Source organism: Tripterygium wilfordii, chromosome 6 (genome assembly GCF_013401445.1).
Source record: "Tripterygium wilfordii isolate XIE 37 chromosome 6, ASM1340144v1, whole genome shotgun sequence".
NCBI classification, from domain to species: Eukaryota; Viridiplantae; Streptophyta; class Magnoliopsida; order Celastrales; family Celastraceae; genus Tripterygium; species Tripterygium wilfordii.
In genome coordinates this window covers 401866-429316 of record NC_052237.1, presented here as the reverse complement: position 1 = coordinate 429316, position 27451 = coordinate 401866, and the positions used below count along the sequence as shown (strand labels likewise).

The 27451-nt window shown below is 37.9% G+C and overlaps 7 protein-coding genes across 8 annotated transcripts; 6 read left to right on the top strand and 1 right to left on the bottom strand.

Annotated features, from left to right (window-relative positions):
• Positions 1-177: 177 nt before the first annotated feature.
• On the bottom strand, positions 178-3536 carry LOC120001060 (methionine aminotransferase-like). Of its 2 annotated transcripts, none has more exons than XM_038849293.1 (9): positions 3228-3536; positions 3000-3130; positions 2837-2922; positions 2650-2744; positions 1880-1976; positions 1186-1300; positions 833-987; positions 575-700; positions 178-472 (listed from the first exon to the last, which is right to left on the bottom strand). In XM_038849293.1, the coding sequence occupies exons 1-9, from the start codon at positions 3473-3475 to the stop codon at positions 248-250; spliced, it is 1278 nt and encodes a 425-aa protein (XP_038705221.1). In that variant the 5' UTR covers positions 3476-3536; the 3' UTR covers positions 178-247. The 2 variants fall into 2 exon arrangements, with proteins under 2 accessions (XP_038705221.1, XP_038705222.1); XM_038849294.1 differs by having other exon boundaries at positions 403-472; positions 798-987.
• Positions 3537-5311: 1775 nt separating this feature from the next.
• Positions 5312-10841, top strand: LOC120000431 (importin subunit alpha-like). The gene is made up of 11 exons (XM_038848517.1): positions 5312-5650; positions 6107-6203; positions 6281-6372; positions 6487-6618; positions 6737-6922; positions 7052-7215; positions 7314-7392; positions 7702-7830; positions 8105-8232; positions 8364-8738; positions 10370-10841. The coding sequence occupies exons 1-10, from the start codon at positions 5432-5434 to the stop codon at positions 8734-8736; spliced, it is 1599 nt and encodes a 532-aa protein (XP_038704445.1). The 5' UTR covers positions 5312-5431; the 3' UTR covers positions 8737-8738; positions 10370-10841.
• Positions 10842-12723: 1882 nt separating this feature from the next.
• Positions 12724-14552, top strand: LOC120000529. Its single transcript, XM_038848644.1, has 3 exons — positions 12724-13169; positions 13265-13642; positions 13881-14552. The coding sequence occupies exons 1-3, from the start codon at positions 12764-12766 to the stop codon at positions 14246-14248; spliced, it is 1152 nt and encodes a 383-aa protein (XP_038704572.1). The 5' UTR covers positions 12724-12763; the 3' UTR covers positions 14249-14552.
• Positions 14553-15728: 1176 nt separating this feature from the next.
• LOC119999766 lies at positions 15729-16936 on the top strand. Its single transcript, XM_038847506.1, has 2 exons — positions 15729-15988; positions 16268-16936. The coding sequence occupies exons 1-2, from the start codon at positions 15806-15808 to the stop codon at positions 16805-16807; spliced, it is 723 nt and encodes a 240-aa protein (XP_038703434.1). The 5' UTR covers positions 15729-15805; the 3' UTR covers positions 16808-16936.
• Positions 16937-17047: 111 nt separating this feature from the next.
• LOC119999768 (leucine-rich repeat extensin-like protein 6) lies at positions 17048-18333 on the top strand. The gene has a single exon (XM_038847507.1). The coding sequence runs from the start codon at positions 17437-17439 to the stop codon at positions 18061-18063; it is 627 nt and encodes a 208-aa protein (XP_038703435.1). The 5' UTR covers positions 17048-17436; the 3' UTR covers positions 18064-18333.
• Positions 18334-19073: 740 nt separating this feature from the next.
• On the top strand, positions 19074-19963 carry LOC120000544 (leucine-rich repeat extensin-like protein 3). Its single transcript, XM_038848659.1, has one exon. The coding sequence runs from the start codon at positions 19216-19218 to the stop codon at positions 19714-19716; it is 501 nt and encodes a 166-aa protein (XP_038704587.1). The 5' UTR covers positions 19074-19215; the 3' UTR covers positions 19717-19963.
• Positions 19964-22621: 2658 nt separating this feature from the next.
• On the top strand, positions 22622-23044 carry LOC120000049. The gene has a single exon (XM_038847918.1). It carries the CDS (start codon positions 22622-22624, stop codon positions 23042-23044), a length of 423 nt encoding a protein of 140 aa, XP_038703846.1.
• The last annotated feature ends 4407 nt before the right edge of the window (positions 23045-27451 follow it).

Sequence of the window (27451 nt, the reverse complement as noted above, 5' to 3'; positions counted from 1 at the left end):
CTTACATGAAATCTTGTGCGTACAACTCAACAGCTGTCATGATCCCTATCATAACTGGTTCTCTTGTGGTTGTGCCCAGAAAATAGACATGGGCAACCATGGAACTTGATTGTTCCATGGAATATTTCACATTTAAAGAAAACCTTTTTGGAAAAAATAATTTCAGATATCTGGCTATGCATAAATGAGTTTAAATATAATAACATAAATTTCTATCTTGGTTTCCCCCAGCAAAACTTCATATCAACTATTGTAAACCGAGATACCACTTAGTACGATAAAGCCTACGAAGTTTTTCAGCAGCAGCAGTCAATGTCTCAATGCTTTTACAAAAAGCGAACCTGATGTATCTCCCCTTATAGCTACGATCTTCCAGGGAAGGTTTCTCATAAGACACTTTTGTATGAAAAAATCCACATCCTGGTACAGCAACCACCCCAGCTTGATTTATTAATTCTCTAACATATTCTACCTGAAAACCATAGAAAGAATCATATTCCATCGAAATACGTAACAAGCATGATGACGATAATCAGAATGAACTATAACATGATTAATTCGAGAAATGACTTACATCAGAAAGTGCACATTGATCAGGAAGTTTAGCAAATAAAAAGAATGAGCCCTTAGGCTTAAACTCAATCTGAAAGCCAATCTCGGCAAGCAACTCCACAATGTAATTTCTTTTTGATTCGTACTCCTGAGAATGACCAAGAATGTGATCAACAATGATGAAAAGCAAATCGCACGATCATCATGCACTAAACTTGTATTGATAAACAAGATATCAGCTTAACAGAATGAAGTAAAGCTTCTCGGTCTTGGAATCTACTATTTTCAATGATTGATAAAACTCTGGGGGGCTCGACAAAGCTGTCAAGGCAGCTTCCTGGAAAGGTGCAGGAGCAGAATCCGTAACTTTTACATGAATATTTCTGATTGCAGAAGCAATTAGAGCTGGAGCAATTGCCCATCCAATCCTCCAACCTATTGATTAATGCACGTATGGTGAGACATTGCATTGCGAAAGTAGCAAAGAAGTTGTCTATTTCAGATAAAATTAAATGACTCTTTGCCAGTCAACAGAGCATTACCTGAATATTGGATGCAATGGAGAACAAAAAAGGACAGTAAATTCGAAAAAATAAGATATTTAAAACTTGGTGCAGAGTTTGAGTATTAGACCTGTAACACTAAATGTTTTGGATATAGAAGATGTGATGATAGTCTTCTCCTGCATGTTTGGAAGCGAGGCCAGGGATATATGTTTTTCATCGTCAAATGCTATGTGCTCATATACCTGCAGAAGTAAGGCAAACGAGTTTCTGAGTAGGAAAGGCATGCAATTATGAGCACAAGAAAGATCATCAAAGGTTACTTTTCTATGTTGAAGAAACATAATACAGAATCTTTGAAGCAAAAAACTGGCTAATGCTTTCTTTTCTCAGTTGCTATAATTCTTGTTTATATATCGTAAAGGATACCTTTTCTAGGTCTCCACTGACTCTCCAGGTAACAAATTATATCTTGCCATAGTGGCATCCCAAAATTAACCAAACATTCTATTTGGCATATTTCTCCATCTTCTTCCAAATACTACTACAGTGATGTTGCTTTATTCAGAAACTACCGTGGAAAATAACTCGAATAGGAACCAAAAGCAACACCTGGTTTCATCACAAATTCTGTTCCGCAAACATGCTGTATGAGTTCCATGTACTTTCTACAGGTATACTATACCCAATAGATTAAAAGAAGATAAAAAAACTTATGTAAATTTGAGTTTTTCATTGAGATATTGAAGGAACGAGAGTCTAAAAGTCAGTTCGTGATACTAATCCATCAATCGGGCCAAAGTCAAGCAAAAGGATTATCGTACTTCATCTGTTATGGCTAGGCAATCCCATGTGCAGCAAGCTCCAGCAATTATTTCGAGCTCATCTCTAGTAAAAACTTTGCCAGTCGGATTGTGAGGGCTGCACCACTTCATATCAGTTGATTTAGTCAAACACATAACATATCATTGGAAATGTGCATTAACATGGTATAAATCCCAAGAAAATTTGCTCACTAGGACTTCATTTACCACATCATGTGCAGTATATGTCAATACCTATTGAAATCAGATATCTAAAATCTGCGAATTTTTGCAGTCATTTGCCAGTTATCTTTGAATAGATGAGGCCACTCGATTCCTCACGAAAATAAAGAAAAAGCATAATTAAGTGCCTCTACCACATCTTTACTGTTAATGTCCTTCCTCAACTTCATAACTAACTTCGACATAAAATGAATATACCACGAATAATTTTAAAAGTACACAGCCTGGCAATAGCTACCTTCCTTCAAAGAGAATAATCTTTCTCTTCCCCAATTCTGCCTCAAAGGATAGATCGGGCACATGAATTGTTTGCCTTTAGGCCCTTACCTACATATTCCACACTTATGGCTTAATATATATAACACAATCACTGCATAACGCAAAACATTGGGGGCTGACAAGAATGTTAATAGTTTTTTAACCACACTAAACTGAACTGATGATCAACAACATACCATCATGGCATTATCTATTTAATATAACACCATCTATGTGGACTTCTAACTTCAGATCCAAACTCATACTTTCCATACCTCAAACTCACTAACCTGTTTAATACTACAGCTTTTGTTCTGCTAGTAAAAGCCTTCATGAATCTGTCTGGATCCAAGGTCCAGTGAGGTGGGTCAAGTGCCACATATACCTGTCATATCAACAATTTTCCAACTCACCCAACTGGCAATTGTTGCTGGTACTAACAATCTGAGAAGGACTAATTGGAACTAAAACGCTTACAGGAACTCCTCCAGCCATGGTTATGCATCCTTCATATGTTTCATAACAAGGGTCAAACAGCACAACCTCGTCCCCCCTATCTATTACTGTCTCAAAAAACAATAAAACATCATCAATCAAAACATATACAAATTCGAGTGAAACCCAATAAGAGAAAACGTACTCGAAAACACCGCTGCTGCAAATGCCTCAGTTTGCCCACAACAGATAGCAATATCGGTTGAAGGGTCCACATTCAAACCATGCTTATCCTTCATTTTTCTAGACAGGAGGTCACAGATCCCTTGCACATGCCTTGAAATAAGAAATTGAAGATAAGGCACTTAAAATTTCTAAGAAAAGCTATGCATGAACCAATCTTTGGGGGAATAAAACGGATAAACGGAGCAACCTGTACTGGTTGAAGTCGAAATTGATGGCCGAAACCGCGGCGTTTTTTATGTGGGGAGGAGCAGGGAAGTCTGGAAAGCCTTCGGCTAGGTTGATAGCGTTGCTTCTCTGAGCGAGGAGTGAGAGCTCTTGAATTGGTGAAGGCGTGAAGGTTCTTGCCACTTTCGATAGCTTCCCACTAGGGTAATTGGCAGAATCTCGGAGGAGAGATGCTCTTTCTTCATCTTCTGTAACTATGGTTGTGGTCATACTCGTCTCTTCCCTGTTTTTCTTCGATTTCGGTTCTGCTGTTCGGGATTTTTATGGTCCCTGTAATTTAGTTGCACGTTCATTTATGTCCTCCTATTTGCATTTATGCCCTTTCTAATTCAATTTTGGTCTCTTTAAATATTTTTTTTAATAATGTTCAAAAAAGAATACATAGTTAAAATTATTATATTTAACAAAAAATAAGGCATTATATTTAAAATCATTAATATCTATCATTTATTAATTTTTTAAAATTTGAAATTTATAAAAAAAAAACTAAGAAGGGCTCGTATATTATTTTTACAATATTAAAAAAAATTTGGTTATGTGACATCCATTGTTAACAAGGTATTGATTTGCCATAAAACTTTTTCATGTGGAATTTCAAAATTATGATTATGATGTTACACTATTGTTATGTGAAGAGTTGAGATGTACCTAACAACCATTCCATTAGTTATTTTCAATACAAAGGAGGTGGAGACTCGAACTCGATACCTATATAAGATACCACATACATGAGTGTCATCTGATCTACTCGTGATTCTCCATTCCATTAGTTATTGTTTGCAGCGAAATTCGAGTGTTGCGAACAAATGAGATCATACGATGTGTGCAGGAACAAACCTCTTAGAATAAAGTCCCAAAAAGGAATGCCAACGAGAGAAAGAGGGTGGCCTCCAAGGGGCGCAAGCACAAGAGGAAGAAAAAGTAAAAAGGGCGATTGTATTAAAAGCTACGAAACAGAAATTACATGCTCTTTTTTGAGTATTTGATTGATCATCCTTTGTAAAATCTAAAATCTAAGATTATATATATGTTCTACAAAATTGTTAACACTGATATTTACAATTGGATCCATTGGTTTGTTGCCAATTGTCCCACGTTCTCCTAACCGCTCAATAGTGCTAAATAAATGGTCATTCCTAGGTTGACACATGCTCTCCACATCCTAATACTCTTCCACTTCTTTTGGACCATAACTCTCATGTTGACCACTTTCCTCGAGGTGTTTAGGTAAATGTCATGTACTACGGTTTAGATGTTAACTGCTTGGTCGATTTACTTCGCTCAAGTTTTCAGTTCGTCTAATTACTATCATAACCTGACCGTTCAATCGGTTTTCATTCTGTCAACTAAACGACATCATTGTATCATGTGGCATTTGTATATTTTTATATACAATAGTTATTAAACTGTAAGTGCTCGAACTACTACATAAACCTCCGCCATATTGAAATTTAAATCTTTAAATCAAGCTAAACCCCATCTCTCTAATATTTTAATGCAATGTTTCTCAATTGGTAAACCACTCCAAGGGCGGATACAATATAAGCCCGGTATGGGCTCAAACCCATCATCAAATTTTGCAAAAAAAAAAATCATCAAGTATATTATGCATGCTTAGATAATTGCTTAGGAGCCAAATCATATCCTATAACCTACTACATTTGCTACTCATGAATAAAAAATAAAAAAAAAAAGAAGTTTTTGCGTTTTAATTGTTCTATGATATTGATAGCATTTTGCACATAAAATTGATTTGCAAACCATGCAGGGAAGAAATATCCAGCTAACGATGAATTTGTTACTAAACAAATTGCCAAAATAACATTATTTATCTTTGTCAGATTTAACTTGAAAAATGAGTTTTTTTTTTTTATATTTTAAAATCGGTGGCGGAATTTATATAATATTTTTAATTTTAAACTAAAGAGCAACGGCATGCGAGAGAACTTCCAAGTTTCAAATTCAAAATCAGTGGCGTTTTCGTTAATAGTTCCTCATCCAGGCCCAAATTCCCGACGCTGCCTGTATGTAGTTGAAAGTTGAAACCCTTCGACACTTCCATACACCATTATTTCTACCCTCAGTCGACCTCTCTCGGCGAGTAATCAATCTTTCGCTTCGGTTGCCCTAGCGGTCGATTGTCCTCTTCTTTGCTTCTATTAAGCCATGTCTCTGAGGCCAAGCGAGAGGACGGAGGTCCGACGGAACAGGTACAAGGTTGCGGTGGACGCCGATGAGGGACGGAGAAGGAGGGAGGACAACCTGGTTGAGATCCGGAAGAACAAGAGGGAAGAGAGCTTGCTGAAGAAGCGAAGGGAAGGACTCCTCGGTCAGCAACAACTCCCCTCATCTCTGGCTGACTCCGCTTCTGCGACCGTGAAGAAGGTGTCCCTATCTCAATCTCTCAGTAATTATACTTTTTTGTTGGATATTGTTTTCCATGTGTTTTATTGCTTTGATTTCGAATCTTGTGATCCTTAAGATGATTAGGGTTATTTCGTAGTTTCTTTTTCCCCCAATTTCGTAGTGACAAACTGGATAGTTGTTCCATTGCAGAGCAAGGACTGGGTATTTAGTAGGGGAAGAAGCGATTGCGTAAATTTTGAGGACCTCTGTTGTTACTGGATAATAGGTTTTGCAGTACACTCTGGGATTTTAATTTGGTTTTGAATGGGGCATTTAAACAAATTAAATTATGTATTTGGCTGATCAATTGAATTCTTCTGCTAATTCCGCATAAATTGGAATAACTCCTACTGTCAAAGACCATAGTCTATTTGTTTATTCATCTATCCTTGTTGAAAACTATGGACTCACGTCTTACGTATAATTTAATTGCAGTTGGAAAGTCTCCAGGTAAATGTTGCTGATATCTGGTCAGAAGACAATAATACGCAACTTGAGGCTACCACCTACTTCCGAAAGATTCTTTCCATAGGTTCCTTTTCTTTTTTTAACCCTCTTCCTTTCTTGTCTTGCTGGCATAATTTTGTCTTATGGCGAGTTTTTATTCAGAACGCAGTCCTCCAATTAATGAAGTTATACAAGCTGGCGTCGTTCCCCGTTTTGTTCAGTTTCTTGCAAAGAATGACTTGCCGAAGCTTCAGGTGTGAGCTCATACCTTGTTGTTAGGTTTTGGTGTTATATCCAGTTATATATTTGTGTTTATGTTTGTTTTTTCACCTTATTAATTGCCGTCTTCAATTTTCATTTCTGAGAAGTTTGAAGCTGCATGGGCTCTCACAAATATTGCTTCTGGAACATCACTAAATACCAGGGTTGTAATTGATAGTGGAGCTGTCCCGATATTTGTTAATCTTCTAAGTTCTCCCAATGATGATGTCAGGGAACAGGTAAACCAGTCATCTATGCATTGGTGCTGTATTTACTTCATATATTGTACTGTGTTTGACAAATACTTTAATAACTGTCTAGTTGATTGTCTAAATGGTTCTTTTTTTGGAGTTGTAGGCTGTTTGGGCATTAGGTAACATTGCAGGTGACTCACCTGAATGTCGTAATCTTGTCCTTGGTCACGGGGCCTTGATGCCATTGTTGGCTCAATTCAATGAGCATGCAAAGCTTTCTATGCTAAGGAACGCAACATGGACATTATCCAACTTCTGCAGAGGCAAGCCACAGCCTCCATTTGATCAGGTTAGATAAGTAGATTCTAAAGCGAAACTGCTGTCAGCAATACGTAAATACTTCTATTCCCCCACCCTCACCCTCCACACAGTTGATATTATTGCTAGTGACTTCATGCTTTTGAAATTCATTAAGCAGACACAGCCTGCTCTCCCAGCTCTGGAGCGACTTATACATTCAAACGATGAGGAAGTCCTTACAGATGCCTGCTGGGCACTGTCATATCTCTCAGATGGTACCAATGACAAAATCCAAGCTGTTATTGATGCAGGAGTCTGCCCTCGACTTGTTGATCTTCTTCTGTGAGTTTTGAACTTTCTTTCTTATGTGGCATTTTTTTTTTATTTTTGTCCGTGTCGTTGTCCTGAAAACTGAACGTTTAAACATATCTATTGTTTAGCCATCCATCTCCCACAGTGCTCATTCCTGCCTTGCGAGCTGTTGGAAATATTGTTACTGGAGATGATATGCAGACTCAGGTACTTATATGCGGGCCGTATCACCATTGTTTTGACTTCTTTCTATTTTTTAGCAGGATAAATTTAGTAGATGGTAATGCCAGTTTAGGGTCGCCTGATTTGTTTTGACACATTTATGATGCTCAGGTTGTTTAAATTATGAGTATTGTTTTTCTTTCCCCGGTCATGTTATTGTGATTTACAACAATGAAAATAGAGGTTCAATGAATGAATGATGTTTCATAATGACTGGCTGATTCAAGTTTCACTTTGTATAATGCTATATCTTATGAATGAATGATCTGATATTTCTAGCCTTTTTCTTTTCAGTGCATGATTGAGCATCAGGCTCTCCCATGCCTTGTGAACCTGCTGACCAATAATCATAAGAAGAGCATCAAGAAGGAAGCATGCTGGACAATCTCTAATATTACAGCTGGAAATGTTAATCAAATACAGGTTATTCATCTATGTGACAGATGAACTACAACTTCTCACTGTTATTTTAAGATGTATTTATTGTTTGGTGACATTTTTTGTTTTCTCCTTTAGCTTTTCTTAGAACGTTCGAACTCGGTGAGATTTTGCATTCTCTTTTTGTTTAGTTTGTAAATTTTTTTTAAAAAAAGTGGCATGGGATGCTTATGCGTTAATGAGTTGTAAACTTGTAGTGATTTTTTGTCGTTTTTAATGCCTTGTCGTGTTGTGGTATATGCCCACTGAATTTGTGCAGGCGGTGATTGAGGCTGGCATCATTGCTCCGCTTGTCCAATTGCTTCAAAATGCCGAGTTTGAGATCAAAAAAGAAGCTGCCTGGGCTATTTCAAATGCCACATCTGGTGGTACTCATGAGCAAATCATGTATATTCTTTCTTTATATCCTTTTATTTAAACATCGTTATTTCCCCACCCCCTCTCCTGTTTTGAGCGACATACTGGCATCTTTTAACCCATGTTTTAAAGTAAAATATTTGTTTGTTTGTGAAACACAGGTTCTTGGTAACCCAGGGATGTATTAAGCCACTGTGTGATCTCTTGATTTGTCCTGATGTAAGAATTATCTCTGTGTGCTTGGAAGGCCTTGAGAACATTCTGAAGGTTGGGGAAGCTGAGAAGAGCTTGGGTAAAACAGGAGATGTTAATCTGTATGCCCAAATGATTGATGATGCTGAGGGTTTAGATAAGATTGAAAGTCTTCAGAATCATGACAACAATGACATATATGAGAAAACAGTGAAGATACTTGAGACATATTGGCTGGAGGAGGAGGATGAGCCTTTGCCACCAGGTGATGCTGCCCAGCCTGCATTTCACTTTGGAGGCAGTGAACTTCCTGTCCCTTCTGGAGGATTCAACTTCAATTAAAGGTATTGAACTTTACTACTGAAAGGTCAAATATATTGATTATCAGTGAGCCTCTTGGCTATGAGGAATGATACTCTGAAGAGTGGAGACTAATCTCTATTTTTTTAATTTTTTTGCCGTTGGTATTGAATGCTTGACGAATAGCCATAATCCCGTTTATCGGTTTCTGGTTGTCGAGGGTTATAATCTAGTATGCATGTATTAATATTCAGTGTTTTGAAAGGCGAGGCGCAATCCAGCTGCCTCCGGGCGTACGCCCCTGACGGAGGTCGGAGAGGCTTGCGCCTCAGTCGCATGAGGCGGACGCCTCGAGGAGTTAAGCCTCAAGGCGTAAGAGGCGTGAGTTATTTCGGCCCACTTTATTTTTTGGCACAAGTTCTTTATTTTGGGCCCAATTTCTTTATTTTGCCCCGGTTTCTTCTTTTGGCCCAATTGTCTTCTTTTGACCCAATCACAACAGCCCAGTAACTCCCTCTTCTAGTCCTCTGCTGCACGACTTAACCTTGCAATTGCAGATGCTTGAACCCTAAAATTCACATACGAATGTTCTTCGCTTGTTGCGCTGGGATTTGACTCGGTTCTGTGCTATTTATTTGTTCTATTCTTTGCTGTCGCTTGTTCTACTCTCTGCTGGAGCTATTCTGTGTTCTCTTTCATCGGTTCTAGAGGTGTTCCTGTTAGTCGGTTGTTCTAGTCTGCTGGTCGACTCAGGTTCTTTATTCTATCTAATATTCTTGTACCATTGTGTTCTGTAATCTGTCTGCTTCTGCTGTTGTGTTCTTCGATTCAATCCTTTGAAGAGTCTGCAGAGTTGTGCTCTCTGTGTTGTGTTCTGTACTTCTGTATTCTGTACTTGGCTACTTGCATAGTTGCATTATCTAATTAGTTCAATCAAATATTCAAATACACTCATATGTGCAGTGTATATACATATTATATATTGATTGGATTATTTTTTCATTTATATTGTTTTTTACACACATTCAGGTCAGATATATCATATATATTTGACGGGTTTTGTTCAATGCGATATGTGACGGTTTGTTGAATTAAAAATTTGCAATAATTGTTGATTGAGCTGTGTTAAGAGTTAAGACTTGAATTGATGATATTATTAGGTGATTTTTGATGATATTAATATTATTGTTGTTATTTAGAGACTTGATCACTTGAATTGATGATAGATGGAGTTATGTCTTCATAAATTGATAAATTGATATGATTATATTATTTGAATGTGTACATATACATTTTAGATTAATTCTTACCGAGGCTTACGCCTCGCCTCAAATAAGTCGAGCGCTTCGGTTTCCGAACCCGCCTTTTAAAACATTGTTAATATTTCATGGAGCCTTAATTGCATGGAATTGATCTATCTGCTGGATGCTATGTATTAGACAAGTACACTTTTAGTGGGATGAGGCTACAGCAATTACAGCTGTACCCTAAACATAATATAACCTATACAATATGTTCAAGTCTTTTGTATGCGTACAGGATATTTATATGTTGTAACTGATATTTCGAGTATCTATAATAGGAGGATGGAGCACTGAGTGAGACATCAATTAACATATTATTTGAAGTTGAGTGGGTTGCTCTTTTGTATTTATTTTATGCTTGGTTTTTGCAGGACCTTTCGGTTGTTGGAATGAAGCTTTAGTGTCCCGGTCTTCTGATGTTGGATGAGTCAATGAGAGGGAGGGTCTATTACTGTTGCTGCTCTATTCTTTTGCTTACAGTAATTGAATAAAAACGCACGTGAAGTCACAGATTTTGGGATTTTGTATGGTTAGGAATGGTTGCAGGCAACACAGCATTTTTACCCCTTTCCCCCCTAGTCAACTATTCTTTATACAGGCTGAGGCTGGGAATGCAGCTAGCAATCCCAATCTATGCTTAAACTGGGTTTTATTACATCAAAGAAACAGGAGGAGAATACAAGTGTCATTTTTTTTAAAGCTTTTGTTTTTATGCGCTCCCTTCCCATGTTTCTTACAGATAAGCTCCTAGCTTTTTAAAAAGAAAAATTGAGAAGACATAATTTTGTTCACTTTGCGTTGCTGATTTGATGTTGAAAACCAAGATGGGTTTTCGTTACTTGAGTGAAATGTTTCACTTTTTCTTTCTCCTCTTAATTGCTTGGTAATATCATCTGTTATTATATCTATAATGAGTTATGTGAATTCTTTTTTTTTTTCTTTTGTAGTTTGTGAGATAATGTCATTTGATCACTCTTAAGGAAACTAAGATTGTGTTCAGGTCGTAAGCATTTGTTGCTAATTTCGAGTAATGGTACTGCTTTTACTTTTTTCATTCAATTTCATTTTAGAGTGACTTTATTTGCAGATCAAAATTTGTTATCTTTACACCATTTGTATTAATTTTTTTATTTACATATATACCTCTATATAAAATACTTAATATGTCCTTAAATAAAAATTAAATATATAAAAACATATGGGATTAGAAAGTAAGTTTGTACACATAACCTAGAAATTGTTCTTTTGATAAAGTGCAGGATGTATACGAACGAAAAGCAAAAATATATGTTTATCAACAGAAATCAAAAATACCTATTTATGTTTATTTTAATTAGCTAATCCGTTGTTACCAATATTTCTATTTATGTAGAACAATGGAGTTTATGATTTAGTTGATTCTATATGGAATCACTTCTCTTGAAATCAAATTTTGCATCCACCCACCTTGCTTACTCTCTTGATCGAGTGTTAGCCTATTGCGTCGGTCCTCTTGTCATTTTATGGTGTAGTTTTAGTGTTGCAATTATATTTACTTTCCTTTTTTGTGTTGGGGATGGCACTATCATCTTCTCTTCTCCATTGTGTCCATCAACCGCTTGTCGTCCATGGAAGACAATTGAAGTCTGGGGTTAGTTATTTACACTGTTGTTGGAATTTGACTCAACTTTCATATTGTTTAAACTCTTGATGATTCATGAAAGACCCTGATGTCAATTGTAAATATTGGCAATAGTTCCCGTTTAACAAGTGTCACCATAAATAAAATAAATTTAGATTTATAAAAAAAAAAGAAAAGAAGCAAATGTTAGAGGAGTGAGTAAGAATTTGTGTGTAAAGATAACATGTTTCTATATTAAAAACTTAAATCAAAGGTATTTTAGGATTAGTAATAATAATCTAATGTAAACTTAGATAATAATGGTGTAAATTTACATGAAGAAAATTATCGATATAAAGATAACAAATCTTGGTGTGCAAATAAAATCACTCTTCATTTTATTGGGCAAAACTCGAGAAACAAACGATGGTTTTCCTTTCCTTACCAAAAAAGAGAAAAAACTGTAGTTTCATTTGACCAGAGAAAACCACATTGGAATGGGACAACCCACAAGTGGATAAGTATACATTACGGTCTGAAATACCCTTTACAGCTGGTTGGTTTTTTGCTAGAGACTTTAATTACACGACCTTATACGCGGCTCTACTTGTACGGAGACATGAAAAGAAAGAGCTAGGAAACCTTCACTTCAGTATCCAACGAAGCTGTGCAGTACTCTTTTGTCACCATGACGTCTATTTTTTTAAGTTTTAAACTGTTCACTACAACTACAAGGGATTCTACAATCTACCGTATCTGCCCCTGGGTAAGAGGGGGCTGCCGTAGTTTTTCTACAGCAGCCCATGCTGTAATTTTATTACAGTTTCAAGTGATTTTTTTTTAATTTTAAAAAAATTATATTTATATTTTGATCGTTTATACGAATCCAACGACATATTTTTTGTTCGAAACAAAAATCAAATTTAAGGTGAAAAATGCATAATAATTCTGAACCGTTGAATATAAACTCAAAACATTCAATATTTCGATCGCGATGAATTTGATTTTTGTTTCAAACAAAAAATATTTCGTTGGAATCGTTAGACCGAATGCTACACATATATAATTTTTAAAAAATAAATAAAAAATATTTTAAAACCCAAAAGGGCTACAGCGGGGCCGTGAACTCTCTGCCCCTTCATCATTCTGCGGAAGTAGAAAAATCATGAAAAGCCAGATATCTTTCAGTGATGAAGAAGAGTTTGTTTCCTCAAAAATGGTGTGCTGTTGGTGGAGATCAGCAGCGAGATTCGAAGAATTTGTCAAGCAGAAGCTTGAACCGCCTGGCATTTCAGGGCTCACACCTAGAACTAGAGTTCTGAGAGAGATGGAGAGATTGGCTCTGATTGCTGATGATGGTTTGAACGAGGTTCGGCACAAGCTTGTTGGGTATGCTTCAGGTGATTTTTGGGTACCCATTGGAGGAATCAGAAAGGAAGACACGGACATTCCACCTGTGAACACTATTCTCTTGGTGGGTTTCAGAGGTTCTGGCAAGAGCTCGCTTGTGAACCTCATGTACAGTGTCCTTGGCCGCTCTGGTCTAGTACCCTTCTCCCAAACGTCTTCAGGTTTGTATAATTGCATTCCAACTGTTTGTTAAATTGAAAGAGAGAAAAAAAATATTGGTAAGCACTGAATATGTGGTTATGCTTTCTTTTTTCAGGAAGTGCTTCCAATTACACAACAATGTACTTGGAAGAGCACAATGTGATGAGGTCAATACGATATGGGTTTTGTGTATATGATTCAAGGGGGTTTGATTATGGTAATCTGGAAGAGGCTATGGAGGAACTGTCTAGTTGGATGCATGATGGGGTTTACCATAACCAGTTATGCTTGAGGTCAGGAGATGAGGAATTGATGAAAGATGATGAAGAAATCGTTAATTTGAGATCGTCTTCAAAGTTCGTGGTAAGGAGAGTGAATTGTGTAATGGTGGTGGCTAACATGGCTGAGATTTATAAAGCCTTGAAAGCTGGTGATTCCAAGCCTTTGGAGGCCACCAGAGAACTCTTCTGCTCCCGTGCTCTCAGAATGTGCAGTAAGTTCTTCCCCTTTTTTTTCTTGATAATTGGTTTCCTTTTGAAGGTAATCCTTACTCTTAGTTTACCAATATTTTGATCTGATATATCAATTGGTGCCATGGGTACCTTCTCATCAATCAACAGAAGCATTATTCCCTTCTGTTATTACATAATGAACTAGTCACTATATCTAAATAGAAATAAGGCCATAATCAGTAAACCAATGAATTTGGGTTTTCATGTCTGTGGGTGCAGATGAGAAACCAATATTGATTCTGACACATGGAGACATGTTGACAACAGAGGAGAGGATTGATGGCAGGCTCAAAATATGCAAACGTTTGGACATATCAGAGACAAATGGAGTGTATGACATAGTCTGCCTCACAGAGTATGGGTTTCTTGCTGAAGAATCAGACCCAATTACAGCTTTTGCTTTAGCTGAAGCTGTATACAGGGCATTGCTCATCTCGGACAGAGACCATTTCCCAAAGAAAAACATCATTGACTGGGTTGGGCTTGTCTTTTCATGTCTAATGTGCTGTATGGCTGCTCTCTTTGCATTTCTTGCTGATTTGTGCTCCAAATACAGACCGAGGGATGGATTGAAGAAGCGATTGTGAAGATTGAAGAATAACAGATGAACACTACTTCAATGGTTCACTTGTAGGCTGTAGTACTAACGTTGATATGTAACTTTAGTGTATTGACTATTGAGAACACCACATCATAGGACATTAGTGGGCTTGGCTACTCTTAGCAGAACTTTTGGTGGGGTGACTTTAGGCTCGGTTTAACATTCTTGCGGGACTTGCAAATAATTGTAAAAGGTTTTAAGTACTCAGAGTCTCTTGTGAGTATTGATAGGACTTGTAATAATTGTTGAAGGTTTTAAGTACTCAGAGTCTCTTGTGAGTATTGATTGAACCCACAACACTTATTAAGCTTATGATCTCACATCCTTTGAAGAACACCAAACGATGTGTCTCAAACTTCTCTCAATCAACAAGGCCTGATCAAAGAGTGAACAAAATTGTGAGAATAATCCAATTGATACATGGTAAACCATAGCTTCATAGCATAAAATATTATTGTGTGAGACCAAACCTCCATTCTCCACCGACGAGTTTTTTAAATAATGATAAAATTGTGTAGACTTTGGGTCTAAAGTGGACAATATTTCAAAGTGTATTGGATTTGAGCCAAATTATAACGTCAAGTGATGGATTTTATAATAAAAGCTCAAACTTCTTTCAATCAATAAAGACATTTTCTAGGTTCAAGTGTAGTTAAGTGATATGATCCAAAGAAAAAAAACAGTACAGACTTGATGTATTCCATAGTAAATCGATAAACCAAAAGTAAATAATATTTGTTGATTTGAGTGAGTTTTTTTGTAATAACAGTGTCTCGCAGAAGATCGTTGTCTGGTGTAAATAGGCAAATCCCTTGCTGGCCGTCAACACAGACTGATAGGTACTTAATTTGAGCTGTGACTGACTGATTGGGCCGATACCAGTTCTACGATTTTGGGCCGGGCCCATATTCGTGGGCTTGTAAGAGGACATAGAAAAATGGGTTATCCAGAAAGATACCTTGCGCCAGTAAGTTGGTGGTTTAATTTTGGGCCACAAATTAAGCTGTTTCTGGATGGGACTTTTTGTGGCTGTGTAAGAAAGGCCCATTACATTTCAGATGATGAATAATTTTTTCCCCCTTAATCTACAAATAGTCAAATAGAAAAGGTTGTGACAGAAGCGAATCTTGATCTTATGATTAGGCATCAAAAGGCAAAAACAATAGTACAAAGGGGGGGAAAAAAAAACAAACCATACCTAGTTGTTCGGCGAATATGGGCCTGGAATCAATGGGCCGAAGCTTGTCTCTTCTTACGTCATTACCATAATTTCAGCTGACCAGTTTCCAATTTTGCTTGACACTTCAAGTTGACTCTTGTAGCAAGTTCTTAATGCTTCTAGGTCCATCTGGCAACTACATAGATACGAAAGAAACACGAATCAAAGTCATCTTCTGCCACGTGGCGGTAGTTGACACGTGTTCCTCACTAGTCCATCTCTAGAAAGCCCTTCTCAGCGCCTTTTCTAGATCGCGCTTATTTGTCTCCTCCCACACGAATCAGGCGAACAACCGAAGAAGGGAAACGATTCTGAATTCCAGAAATGCAATCAAGACTAGCAACCACCGCCGTAAATAGGTCGTGTTGGGCTGTCTCCGCTGCCCACTATCAGTCTCTATTTCGGAGACTTGCGGCGGTCTCCGGTAGTGGCAGGACTGCTGACCCTGCAGTTCACTATACAGACGAGAGAGAATTTAATCCAGCCGTCGAGTATGGGGAAGCTGAGGTAATGATTTTTATCTCCTCTGTTACTTTTTGCACTTAAAATTTAATTACAAGTATGGTGGTGATTTAGCCAATTGCATGTTGTTCGTTTGTGTGATTGGTTTGTAAGCTCACCAAAACCAACAGTTGGTGGCCTGATTTGATCAATGAAGCAAAATGTTCCTCAATTTTGCTCCATCGACCATCAACAACAAAAGATATTTAGAAATAATCGGTTTTAACCATAATTCAATTCATTTATAATTCATTTATGCGATATTTCTCTTGCACTGTAAAACAGGGAATAGAGAAGGTTGCGAAGGCTAAACCTGCCAAACAAGAACCTAAAACAGAGGAAAAATCAATCGGAGGAATAGATCCACTTGTCCCTCCGAAGCCACCATCTGCCCCATTTCCTCGTCTCGAGAGCACACCAGCGAACATCCCAATCGAACCAATTATTCAACAAAAGCGCAAATCCACGACGGCCCCAGAACTTGAAGAGGTAAGTTGTGCAGGGCTAGATGGAACGCCATGGCCTGAGGACGCAGAGAGAGGATACAAAACAGAGGATGACAAGGAATACTTTGGGCATCACAAGGCATCTCCGTTGTCGGAGATTCAGGTGGTTGACACCAGAAAGCCTATAACGCAGGCTACGGATGGAACTGCCAATGAAGAGGATGATCGGATTCTGACTTCTTGGCTGCCGGAGCAGCTCGACACTGCCGAGGAGGCACTAGAGAGAGCGAGCAGGATTTGGAAAGAGAATGCAATGCGAGGTGATCCGGATACGCCGCACGGGAGGGTTTTGAGGGTTATGAGAGGGGAGTGGTTTTGAGACTTATTTTCATTGTTAATCCCAACGTGTAATGGTAATGACTAATTTTCATTTTTTTCTTGTGTTCTCGCTTTGAATGAGAAATGACGTTGTGAATACAAATTCTTCCTGAGAATGCTTGTCCATTTATTTCTTGTGTTATCAGCCTGTTGTGGTAATTTTTTTGAAAATAACCGACCAGTTGATTCTAATGAAGACGGTCTAAGAAGCAAATTTGTGCGTGTCTATGGCCCAAAGTGGATATCTGTGCATGTCTACACCCCAGAGCGGGATATCTGTTGATGTGTGTGGGTTGGTACTTCTAACACCTATGGAGTCTTTTTCTTGCATAACAAGAACAACTCTTTGGTTTGACGGAGATACCAAAATCGTGCCTTAAACGACCACGTTTTTTTAGTTCCATCTTGGTTCTCTTCTGCTCTTGTTGTGTGATAGACAGGCAAGAAAGATGGAACAAAAATGTCGATTTTAGAAGTGTCCTGAGAACTCTTCACAGCCAGCATAGTGAAAATCTATCCCTCATGAACCATGCTTTTCTAATTGCTAATTAGATGAAAAATTGTCTCACAGAATGTGTGCTCATAAACACACACTAGCCTTCTCAGTCTCTGTTTCCCCATAAATTGGTGATGAAAGAAGTCCATGTGTCGCAACAAAATGGGTTTTCCCTTGCTCTGTTTTCATTGACTCTGTTTGATACTCTGTTAGTTAATTCAACATTAAAGTTGTTGGCCAGGGTTGCTTCTCCTGCTTCAATTGGTCACATAAAAACGAAAACAGAAATGGAAACCTCAAGAGAAGCAGTGTTGGTGTGTCTCGCGCTCTTCTTTGCATTCTCAAGAAAATGCACATCACTCACACCGCAAAAAATTTCGTTACTCACCCACAGAGAAGTATGTCCAATGTTCTATGATTGTCAGGATCAGCGCAAAACATGGCTAACTCTTCCACCACCATCTCCTCCTCCCCCTCCTCCACCGCCACCACCACCGCCGCCTCCGCCTCCACCATCACCTCCTCCGCCGCCGCCACCACCTCCGCCTCCACCACCACCACCTCCACCGCCGCCGCCAGGATACTTCGTGAGAAATCAACCACCGCCCCCGCCAGGATACTTTGTGGAAAAACAACCGCCTCCTCCACCGCCACATTTAGAGGCTCCGGCTACTACGACATCTTCTGCTTCTGTGTCTTTTGAATTGAATCGGATCGTGCCTTTGGTCTGTGTCTTGGTGGCTTGTTTGTGTTTCTTTTAGGATATCGCGTTGAATTTGACAAGTAATTTGAGTTTGCTCAGCTGTTTAATGAAGGTTGGAAACGCTGAAGCTTCATGTGAAAGATTGATGAAGAATAAGGCTGCGTTATTTTCTGGTAGAATTACACTAGTAAAATACCTAAAATCCAAGACAAGCAACAACTACGTTTGTCTGGTTACATGTTCTCCGTTTCATTTGCTTTTCTATACGAGACAATTCCAGCTATGTTTATTAAATTCAGTAAAGAAAATAAAGTCTGGTAAAGAAAATACAAAAATATGATGTGATGTAACACAATTTCAATTCATTAGATGAAAATTATACTACGAGAATTATAGAGCCCGAATCCATCATCAATCAATGTATTTTGTTAATTATCATACACTTTCTCACTCTCTCTACAATATTCTATATATATATATATATAGAAAGTTTGTGCAAACTGCTGCATTTATTTAAAGTTATGCATGTGCCAACTTCTAAACACTACTTTCCTTCTTAATTCATTGTACATATTGAAGTCAAACCCAACTCAATCATCCTAATTAGTTTGGAAGTAAACAATGACAACCATAACTAATCTTCCACCAGCTTTAATCACTTCATACTTTATTTTACGTGTAAAATCAAGCAGTTTTGATGCAATTACAAGTTACACACTAATAAAGGATTTGAGACTCTACAGTTCTTTAAAATTTACAAGTCACATTTAATGTAAGAAAAAAAATCATACAAATTTAAAAAATATATATATAATGTGATTTGACATACCTCTCAAACTATTAAATTCAAATTACAAATTATTTACAACGAATAATTACAAAGCCACCACATCCCCACTAAAACCCTTGCTGATTTGGATTCCTTGGAATCCCAGCCTCCATCATCATTTCTGGGGGAGGTGTCCTTCTCTTTTTCCTAAAACGCGTATATTACAAGGAAAAAAGAAATAACCGAAAGCAGTTCATTCACTTGACCAAATTAAACAAATAATTGGATGTTATTTTCTAATTCCTTTTAATGGAGCCGTGGGAGATCATAAGACTCAGCATACAAGTCTCTGTGCTCAACACTTGCAGGTTCTGCATTCCCTTCTCTTCCCAAACCACAAAGCCATCAATTGTCAATCTTTGATCGTTCCGACGTCGTTCAATGAGAACCCAAAACTGGATCGTCGTCGCTTATTTTCTCGCCCTGCAATACAACTGCTTCGCATTGGCTATGAATGCAGGGTCGTCCAAAGACCAAATATCGTGCACAATGTGTGATGCGTGTGACAATCCATGTCAACCTTTGCCATCACCACCACCACCTCCACCACAACCGGTCTACACTCCTCCACCGCCTCCGGCTCAGGAATCTCAATGCCCCCCGTCGCCACCGTCCCAGCCAAGTTCGGGTACTTACTACTACTCACCACCACCGCCGCCACCATCACAGTACGTTTACCCTCCGCCTGCCGGTGGTGGTGAGTTTTATCCACCGCCAACTGGTGAGAACTTTCCGGCGCCTCCGCCACCGAATCCAATACTTCCGTATTTCCCTTATTACTATTATAACCCTCCACCTTCTGCCTCCGAATCTGTCAGCCTGATAAGGGACTATCTAGTCTTTTCCGTCTCTCTCTTACTTCCACTTTTCCTATTTTTCTAAAATAATCACTATTTTGTCTATCTTTCTTTTAGTTTTTATTACTTATTTGCAAATTTTGTCAATTTGCTTGTTTTAAGTATATAGATGGATCTGAGAAAAGCAACAAAAGGCCTTGTTCATCTAAGTAATCATAATGTACCTCTATTTACAATGTTACTGAATTACTATAACTCAATTTAACATTATTGATAATGCATAAAATTATATTGTAATTTGGATTAATAAATTTGAGCTTATTGTTTTTTTTTATACTATCCTTATTTCTCGGATCTCAAATTATACAACTTGTTAACCGCGACATTGTACAAATTTATCCTTTTAAGCATTTGATATGCACCTAAATTTGAGCTGTCAAGCCCGCATGCACAGAAATTCTCCACCCGACGACATAATAATAAATTAGGTAAAAGATGAGTGCTTGGCTATGCCACAAGAATATTGCTTAGAGAGTTGTTAACTTGATATTCAAGAATTGTAACATGTATAGAACTTGAAATTGATGATCTTTCCCAATTATGAGACGATGGAATTCAAATCAATATGCACTAATATTATAGGATAAAGATTAATTTACATATGGCTTTTGATAGCTTTCTTTGGGAGATGGCATGAGCAACAGGAGGAGTCTGGGATCAACATCAACCCATGTGCCTTGTGGTTGTTGATGGAGATGGCCTTCACTCTTGATAATAGTCAAGGCATTCCTTAGAAATATAATCATTATGAAAAAATGGAGACTTGAAAATAATGACATGGGATTAAAAAATAATAATAATTCATGAATAGTCATAAAAGGGTGCATGTTGGAGAGAGAACTTTCCGAATCAGCCTCGAGCCCACAGTTACAGAATGACCCACAGCCCACAAAATTACAATTAACAAGCCCACTATCATGTTTCAGCCCATATCAGTTAGATCTAGCGATGAAAAGAAGGGGCCACCAAAGCAAAGCCCAAATAAAATAATTTCAAACTTGAAAATCCATTTGTGTTATCTCTTCCAAAGTTCCCTTTTGAATTTAAAACTTATGAATGCAATTCACCATCGAGCAATGTTACATACCCTCAAAATCCCTCGAATCTATATGACATTAAAAATACACATATGAGATCCACTTATCAATCCAACACTACAAATTAATTAGGAGTCACTTTTTTGAGAATTTCAAACCTTTTCCACATCAATTTTCGCTTTCAGATATAGCGAAAGCAACTGAACTCACCAAACAAGTTCTCCTTTTATCCCTCCATCCAACATATTTTTAGGTACTCTGCTGCGTCTCCTCCTCCTCCTCTCCTTGTCACACTAATGAGCGAGCATTAAATATGGTGGGGGAAATATTTTAGGTGAAATTATTGCAACAATCAATGTACACCAACTTTTAATTACTAGGATGACTTTAAAGTAAACGTTGCTCTTACACAGTCAATCTTAATGTAACCCCCCACTTATAGCTACAGTTCATTAGCTAGACTTTATGTAGATTAAATTCGTTGGTCCCTGCACCCCACCTGGTTTAGCACGTGCGAATACATGACCTGTGTTTTTTGGCATTTTCAAGCTTATACATATTAAATAATTCGATCAGTTTTTTTTTTTTTAAAAAAATCTATCTTTTAATCTATATTTTTTTTGTCCGACAAACAAAGGATTAATACTGACTAAGATGAATCCCAAAATTACGATCAGGAGGGTCATGACCATTATCTATTAATTACATAGTGCACATAGTTTTAACTTTGTTTTTTGTGTATAATATAAACATTAGAATTGAAAATTTCAAAACATTAATTCGTTAAGATGTTTTTTTAAGTGGAATGTACTCTGAGAACCACCCGAGAAGAATTGCACCGAAAATTTTATCCACAAGCACAGTCTACCTTATTGTAGTCCACGAGCCATCCTAATATTTCTCCACGTCAAAATGTCAAATGCATGAAGCGAGAGGGCTCGCCAACCAAGCTAACGACCATAGATATAAATATAAGTGGACCATTCTATGACATGTATATGATATAAAAACATATATAGAATATGTCACTCATATGATTTGGTAAAATATCACACTCACTTTTTCTTATATTTTCCTATAAATGTTCAATTATTAACTTCAAAGTCTTTAAAGAAGGAAACCCTAACAATGAAGTGATTTGGTGCATGGCATGTTAATAAAAAACCTATTAACTCAGAAACTCAAATTGATATAAATTATGCTGTAGCTTTATCAAACTCGCTATTGTTATAATTTTTTTTAAAAATCGTAAATCACACCATATAAACTTTTTTTTTGGACATTCGATATACATGAAGCTAAATTTGGACCGTAAAATTTTCACCTGACAAAAAAATAAATTAAGACAAAATCCAACGCGTGACCACAAAAATATTATTCTCATTTGGAATCCAACTCAACAACTCCCGATTTCATACGGTTGGCCCATATAAATTCACAAACTACATTATTATTGTGGTTGAGTTGTGACAAATTTGTCTCAATTAGTCCAGATAAGAACAGATATATTTTCACGGCTACAAATTTCGCCCACCGGAATTATGAAATCTCATTCAGTCAAAAACACCCCCGTCCATAGACCAACGAAACAACAATTGACCAATGACAGAGAGACGAAAAGTCATAACATCCAACGGCCAGGCTTTTCGATTACTTAGCAAGTGGGAAACACGCGCTCATTCAATACTGACAACCAGTTCTCGCAAGAAAAATGGTGTACGTAATTTGGCCGCTCTTCAGTCATGAGACACACACGCCCCCCTCACCTTCTTCTTCCTGGGCCCCATCAATGATCTAATCATCCCCCATCCATCATATGTTATCTCCCCAACCCAACTCACCTCCATTGAAGTTAAATTTCCCAATCCCCTCACATTTCTCTCTTTAATGGAAATGGCAAGGTACCTCGGCGGAAGAAAATCCGGATACAGGAGGATAGACGGGTCGGGTAACGGACGTCGCCGTAGAAGCGTGGTGCTTGCTAACGGTTCGGGTAAGAGGAGGCGGTTTTGGCGGGTGAGGCGCCCGAGGATTGAGATCTTGAAGTTAGTTGCTAGTCCGAAGAGGTTCTTTGTTTGGTTACGCGACGCGTATGAGAAGATGATGCTGAGATTCGCCGAGTCGAGCATGGTGAGTGCGGGATCATATGGTGGGTCCGCTTATGGGAACGGGATTGGAAAGGCCCGGCTGAAGGAGTATGATGAGAAGATGATCGTTGAGATCTATAAGTCTATTGTGATGGCGGAAGGTCACGTGATGGTGCCACGTGAGGCCGGAAAACTTGGGTCTCGTCTGTCGCCGGTGGAGGAGGAGTAGTGGTACGTTGCTTAATTTGGTGGTGGTTATAGTGCTTTTATTTTCTTGATAGAAAATGTAATTTTGCAAATTGTGATTGCAATAAGTAGTCCCGTTAATTAGGTTTACACTCTTAATATCATCGTTAATTTTATCTGGAATTTGAATTGATTGTTGCCCAAATAAATACAGACACCAATTAATTGTGTGATCAGGATTGTTATTATATTATGAAATAATGTTAAGGAACAAAATGATGTTATCACAATAGAGCAAATATGGATTGACTAATTTGGTTTTAAACAATTTCTTTTATCTTTAGAGGTTTTGGACATGGTTGAATAATTATAAAAATGTCACTAGACTTTCCTTTTCTCTTTTTTCTTCTTCTTACAGCAGTCTCGTATGTATATGAGTATTTTTTGTTCCACCTATCCCAAATGTTAAGATGGAACTCACGATTTCACATAAATCATATACATCCATCTTAACATTTTGAATAATTAAGACAAAAAATATTGAGATCCTTGGTATTTTCGATTTGTTTCCAATAGATTGAGGATTCCATTTAGAGTATAATGTTGGTCTCATATCAAATGTGACCTTAATTTGCGTGGTATGACCGTTATTTACCTAATATAATAAGAGATAATGTTGAATTAAATGGATAAGTGTATGTTGAACTTGCAAGGATAGCCATGTAAGGCGACCCATATATATATTAATATTATATGATGATTAATGATTGCGTCCTTATTTATGATAATTATTCTTATTTTTTTTTATGACAAGGATGGAATCATCTCATGATCATAACTATTTTAATCCATCAACAGAACCTCTCAACCTATAACATTGAAGGTTGTTAGAACATAATAATTGATTTAAGTGCTATGTTGACTAAATTCCCATAAGTTTTTGGCCTTTTGTGGGATCTTCAACGTCATCTGATTCCATTATGTTCATCTACATTCACAGTCAACAATGCTTTTCAACTTATCCAGCTGTACTGATGACAGATGAGATCTTAAAAATATTCACATGGAAAGTTAAAACTTAATTCATCCTGAAGAATTTTCACAAGAGAAAAAAGCCCAATGGCTCTCCAAGCCCAAGTACAAACAGCCTCACATGCCTCAATGAACTCCATGGGCCCAAACGCTTGGCCCAACACCAAAGCCGCCACCTCAAGTTGTCATCTCGTATACTGATTGAGAGGACAGAGCCGACCTCGAGCGCTCGTCCATCTTGTCCCTGACATCCGGCCGCTATATCGAACTTTCTTATGACATGGCTTGAAATGTTCCATGTGCCCCAACATATCTCGCATCATCATTTGGCCTCACCGAGCTTCTATAAGTAGAAAGGGTCCTTCCACACACTTTGAGGGAATCCCAGTCGAAAAGTATTGTTACTTAGATTTCTCTACTCTCCTAAATTCCCACTCTCATTCTAGCTAGATTCTCAGTCACATTACTAACTTGGTTGTCATAGGTTTGCACCATATCGGTGTCAAAGGCCTTCACAAGAGTCACATTCTCTTTAGTTATTGCAGATTGTTGGTGGCTTCCATCGATACGTTATCAAGCTTAGATTCAACCGTCTACAAATTACATCTACAAAATTACATACAAACTACCGTCTCTTATAATAAATACTAGGGTATCTCAATTTTAATTTTTCTAAATAATTCAATCACTCCGAATTATGTTAACATATATACATAAATTAAGTTTATTATCATCAACAATGCTTTTTATTGAAGGAGATGAACCACATCCCTTAGTAACTCCGCAGTTAAGCATGTTTCTGCGATAGCACTATTGGAATGGATGACATCCTGAGAAGGCAATATCGTTGATGTGTATGGGTTGAAAATTCTTAATAAATTAATCAATATATAAATCCTTGTATATTTATGGAATTTAGCAAAAATCCACAAAAGGTCTCAGCCGGCAGTCTCCGGCAACCCCATTATATATTACAAGGCAACTCCATTTGAGGTCAATTCATTCTATCTCTCACAAATCTTTCTTGAATGGAAATTATGCAAGGGTACAGAAAGTTAGATGGGTCGGTCTGGCTACGAGGTCACGAGCCCCGTATGCTCCTCCGACCCGGACCGGGCAATAGGAAGCGGTTCTGGATAAAAAATTTGGAGCTTGGAATTCTGAAGCTGATTGCGATGCCAAGTAGGTTGTTAGCTTGGTTACGGGGTGTCTATGTGAAGATGATGTTGGCATTCGCCGAGTCGTGTGTGATAGGTTCGTGGTACGGACGGACCACGTGTGGGCATCGGATTGATGGAAAAGGAAAGATCCCACTCAAGGATTTTGATGAGAAGGTGATGATTGAGATCTACAAGTCGTTGGTCATGACGGGGCAAGGAGGTTCCACTTGGAATTCTTTATCCAATTCGAATATTAATGATAAGTTCTCATTTTTTAATTTTTACGTACAATAATCTCAATTTTGCATGTAACCCCCTCATAATAAAATTTAGGAGTATATTTTAACTTACCCATTCGATTGGGACTTTTTGTGTTAATTAGCCCAATAGTCTTTTGGGGCTGGCCCATATGTTAATTTGTTTTAAAATTTGAAATGAGCGAGAAATATAGTATAATGGGTCCATTGGAACGGACTATGTGAGTGACCTCGTCAACCTAAAGGCTAAAGCCCACGTCTTCTTTGTCATTAATACTAGCATATAAGCCAGGGCCCAAATAGTTGGCGAGTACTTCCAGGTACAAAAAATAAGAAAAACTAGAAGTTTTCGTCAATAAGAAAAGTTTTGAGGCCAGACGACGAGTACAGACACAATTATAGTGTTTATCAGCACTACCAGTCGATATATATTAATACGACAATTGAAGAGTTAAACGGCACTTTAAACATGTGTTTGTGTTGGATTTGTGCCGGTATTGTTTTTATTCTTGTATTAAAAAAGCATAATGCAAATGGACAAGCAAGCAATTTTTTTTTTGATAAGTCACAATATATTCAAACAAGAAATAAAAAGAACAAAGTAGGACATATCAGGAATGGACAAGCAACTTACCATACGAATAATCACCCATTAAACACACATATAATCATATAATATTTGTAATTTATGCGCAAATTCGTTCCAACCATCCCAATATATATAGATAATGCAAATCCATTGGCTTAAGCCACACACCTCTTTAATGGAACAGCTTGGGAGGCACCTAGCTCGGAGGAGATCGGGATACGAAAGGCTCGATGGGTCTGGCCGTAGAGGGGTGGTTCTGGAATCCGGGTCGGGTAAGAAGAGGCGGTTGTGGCGGGTGAAGAGAAAGGTTGGAATTATGAAGTTAGATGCTTCTCCGAAGAGGTTCTTTGCTTGGCTGCGTGGCGCGTATGTGAAGATGATGTTGGGGTTTGAGTCGCGGGTTAGTACGGGTTGCGATGGACCTACGTGTCCGCGTGGGATTGGTCAGGCTGGAAGGGTGGTCCCACTGAAGGAGTATGACAAGAAGATGATTCTCAAAATCCATAACACCGGTGACCGGACAAGGTGTGTCAGGCGATGTTAGTTTGGTTGCCGTCCCTTGGCTGGCAAAAATTATATGGCTTTGGTAATATTTATATTCTTAAAACATAATTTTGCAGAGAACCCAGAAAAGTGATCCTTTGTTGATTGATTTGGTAGTGGTTTTATTTGGTGGAATATAACAATTTCATAGTATTATTAATGTCTTTTCTTTCTCCCTTTTTCATACATTGGTTTTATATGAATAAAAATGGGGTTGTTCCCCAAGATGACCGAATTGAAACTGTTCTATTAACTTCAAATTCAACTGGGCATTGAAATCACTCAAATCTTTCAGTGACTAACGGGTCTTATGGTTTAGCTCGTGTTGAGCCCAATATGACGAGGGCTTCTGTCAAGATCATTAGCCCAAAACATACTGCGCCGCTTCACTGATGACTGATGCTTAGAGTAGGCGCCCTTGACGGCCAACGGGTAGGTTTAATGAGCTGGGCTTATAAAGTCATGGTGGATCTTGATTCAGAGGGATATTGGCCCAAATAGGAAACTTTTCTAATGCATTAGTTGGGCTAATACTGGGCTCGTCCAAACAAACTGGCCCTGACCACCAGATGGTCTTTATATATATATTCAATTGATTATTATTACGTACTACGACTTGCTCAACTGAAAATTGGAGTAATGTTAAGAAATTAACAATCAATTTGAATAATTGACAAGACTAAAATCATCTCGGTTAGGCCTTTTCAAATCCTAGCATTAATACTTTAACTTCAGTTCGTATCCTGTTTTAAAAATCCTAGTAGAGTCAATCGCTATCATAACTTGATGATGTAGTACTCGTTTAGCACATAATGCCTTAGTCTTGGGTTGTAAGAAAGGTGATTATTGGATGAATCTGTGAATAAAAT

Excerpts from the sequence above, each read along its gene's own strand:
- LOC120001060 (XM_038849293.1), bottom strand. The coding sequence starts at position 3,475 with ATGACCACAACCATAGTTACAGAAGATGAAGAAAGAGCATCTCTCCTC. Across the intron at positions 2,923-2,999 it reads TGCAGCAGCGGTGTTTTCGA|TAATAGATAGGGGGGACGAG; the intron begins GTACGTTTTCTC and ends TTTTTGAGACAG. Across the intron at positions 2,745-2,836 it reads CCATGGCTGGAGGAGTTCCT|GTATATGTGGCACTTGACCC; the intron begins GTAAGCGTTTTA and ends TTGATATGACAG.
- LOC120000431 (XM_038848517.1), top strand. The coding sequence starts at position 5,432 with ATGTCTCTGAGGCCAAGCGAGAGGACGGAGGTCCGACGGAACAGGTAC. Across the intron at positions 7,393-7,701 it reads GAGATGATATGCAGACTCAG|TGCATGATTGAGCATCAGGC; the intron begins GTACTTATATGC and ends TTTTCTTTTCAG. Across the intron at positions 8,233-8,363 it reads GGTACTCATGAGCAAATCAT|GTTCTTGGTAACCCAGGGAT; the intron begins GTATATTCTTTC and ends TGTGAAACACAG.
- LOC120000529 (XM_038848644.1), top strand. The coding sequence starts at position 12,764 with ATGAAAAGCCAGATATCTTTCAGTGATGAAGAAGAGTTTGTTTCCTCA. Across the intron at positions 13,170-13,264 it reads CTTCTCCCAAACGTCTTCAG|GAAGTGCTTCCAATTACACA; the intron begins GTTTGTATAATT and ends TTCTTTTTTCAG. Across the intron at positions 13,643-13,880 it reads CCGTGCTCTCAGAATGTGCA|ATGAGAAACCAATATTGATT; the intron begins GTAAGTTCTTCC and ends CTGTGGGTGCAG.
- LOC119999766 (XM_038847506.1), top strand. The coding sequence starts at position 15,806 with ATGCAATCAAGACTAGCAACCACCGCCGTAAATAGGTCGTGTTGGGCT. Across the intron at positions 15,989-16,267 it reads TCGAGTATGGGGAAGCTGAG|GGAATAGAGAAGGTTGCGAA; the intron begins GTAATGATTTTT and ends ACTGTAAAACAG.
- LOC119999768 (XM_038847507.1), top strand. The coding sequence starts at position 17,437 with ATGAAAGAAGTCCATGTGTCGCAACAAAATGGGTTTTCCCTTGCTCTG.
- LOC120000544 (XM_038848659.1), top strand. The coding sequence starts at position 19,216 with ATGAGAACCCAAAACTGGATCGTCGTCGCTTATTTTCTCGCCCTGCAA.
- LOC120000049 (XM_038847918.1), top strand. The coding sequence starts at position 22,622 with ATGGCAAGGTACCTCGGCGGAAGAAAATCCGGATACAGGAGGATAGAC.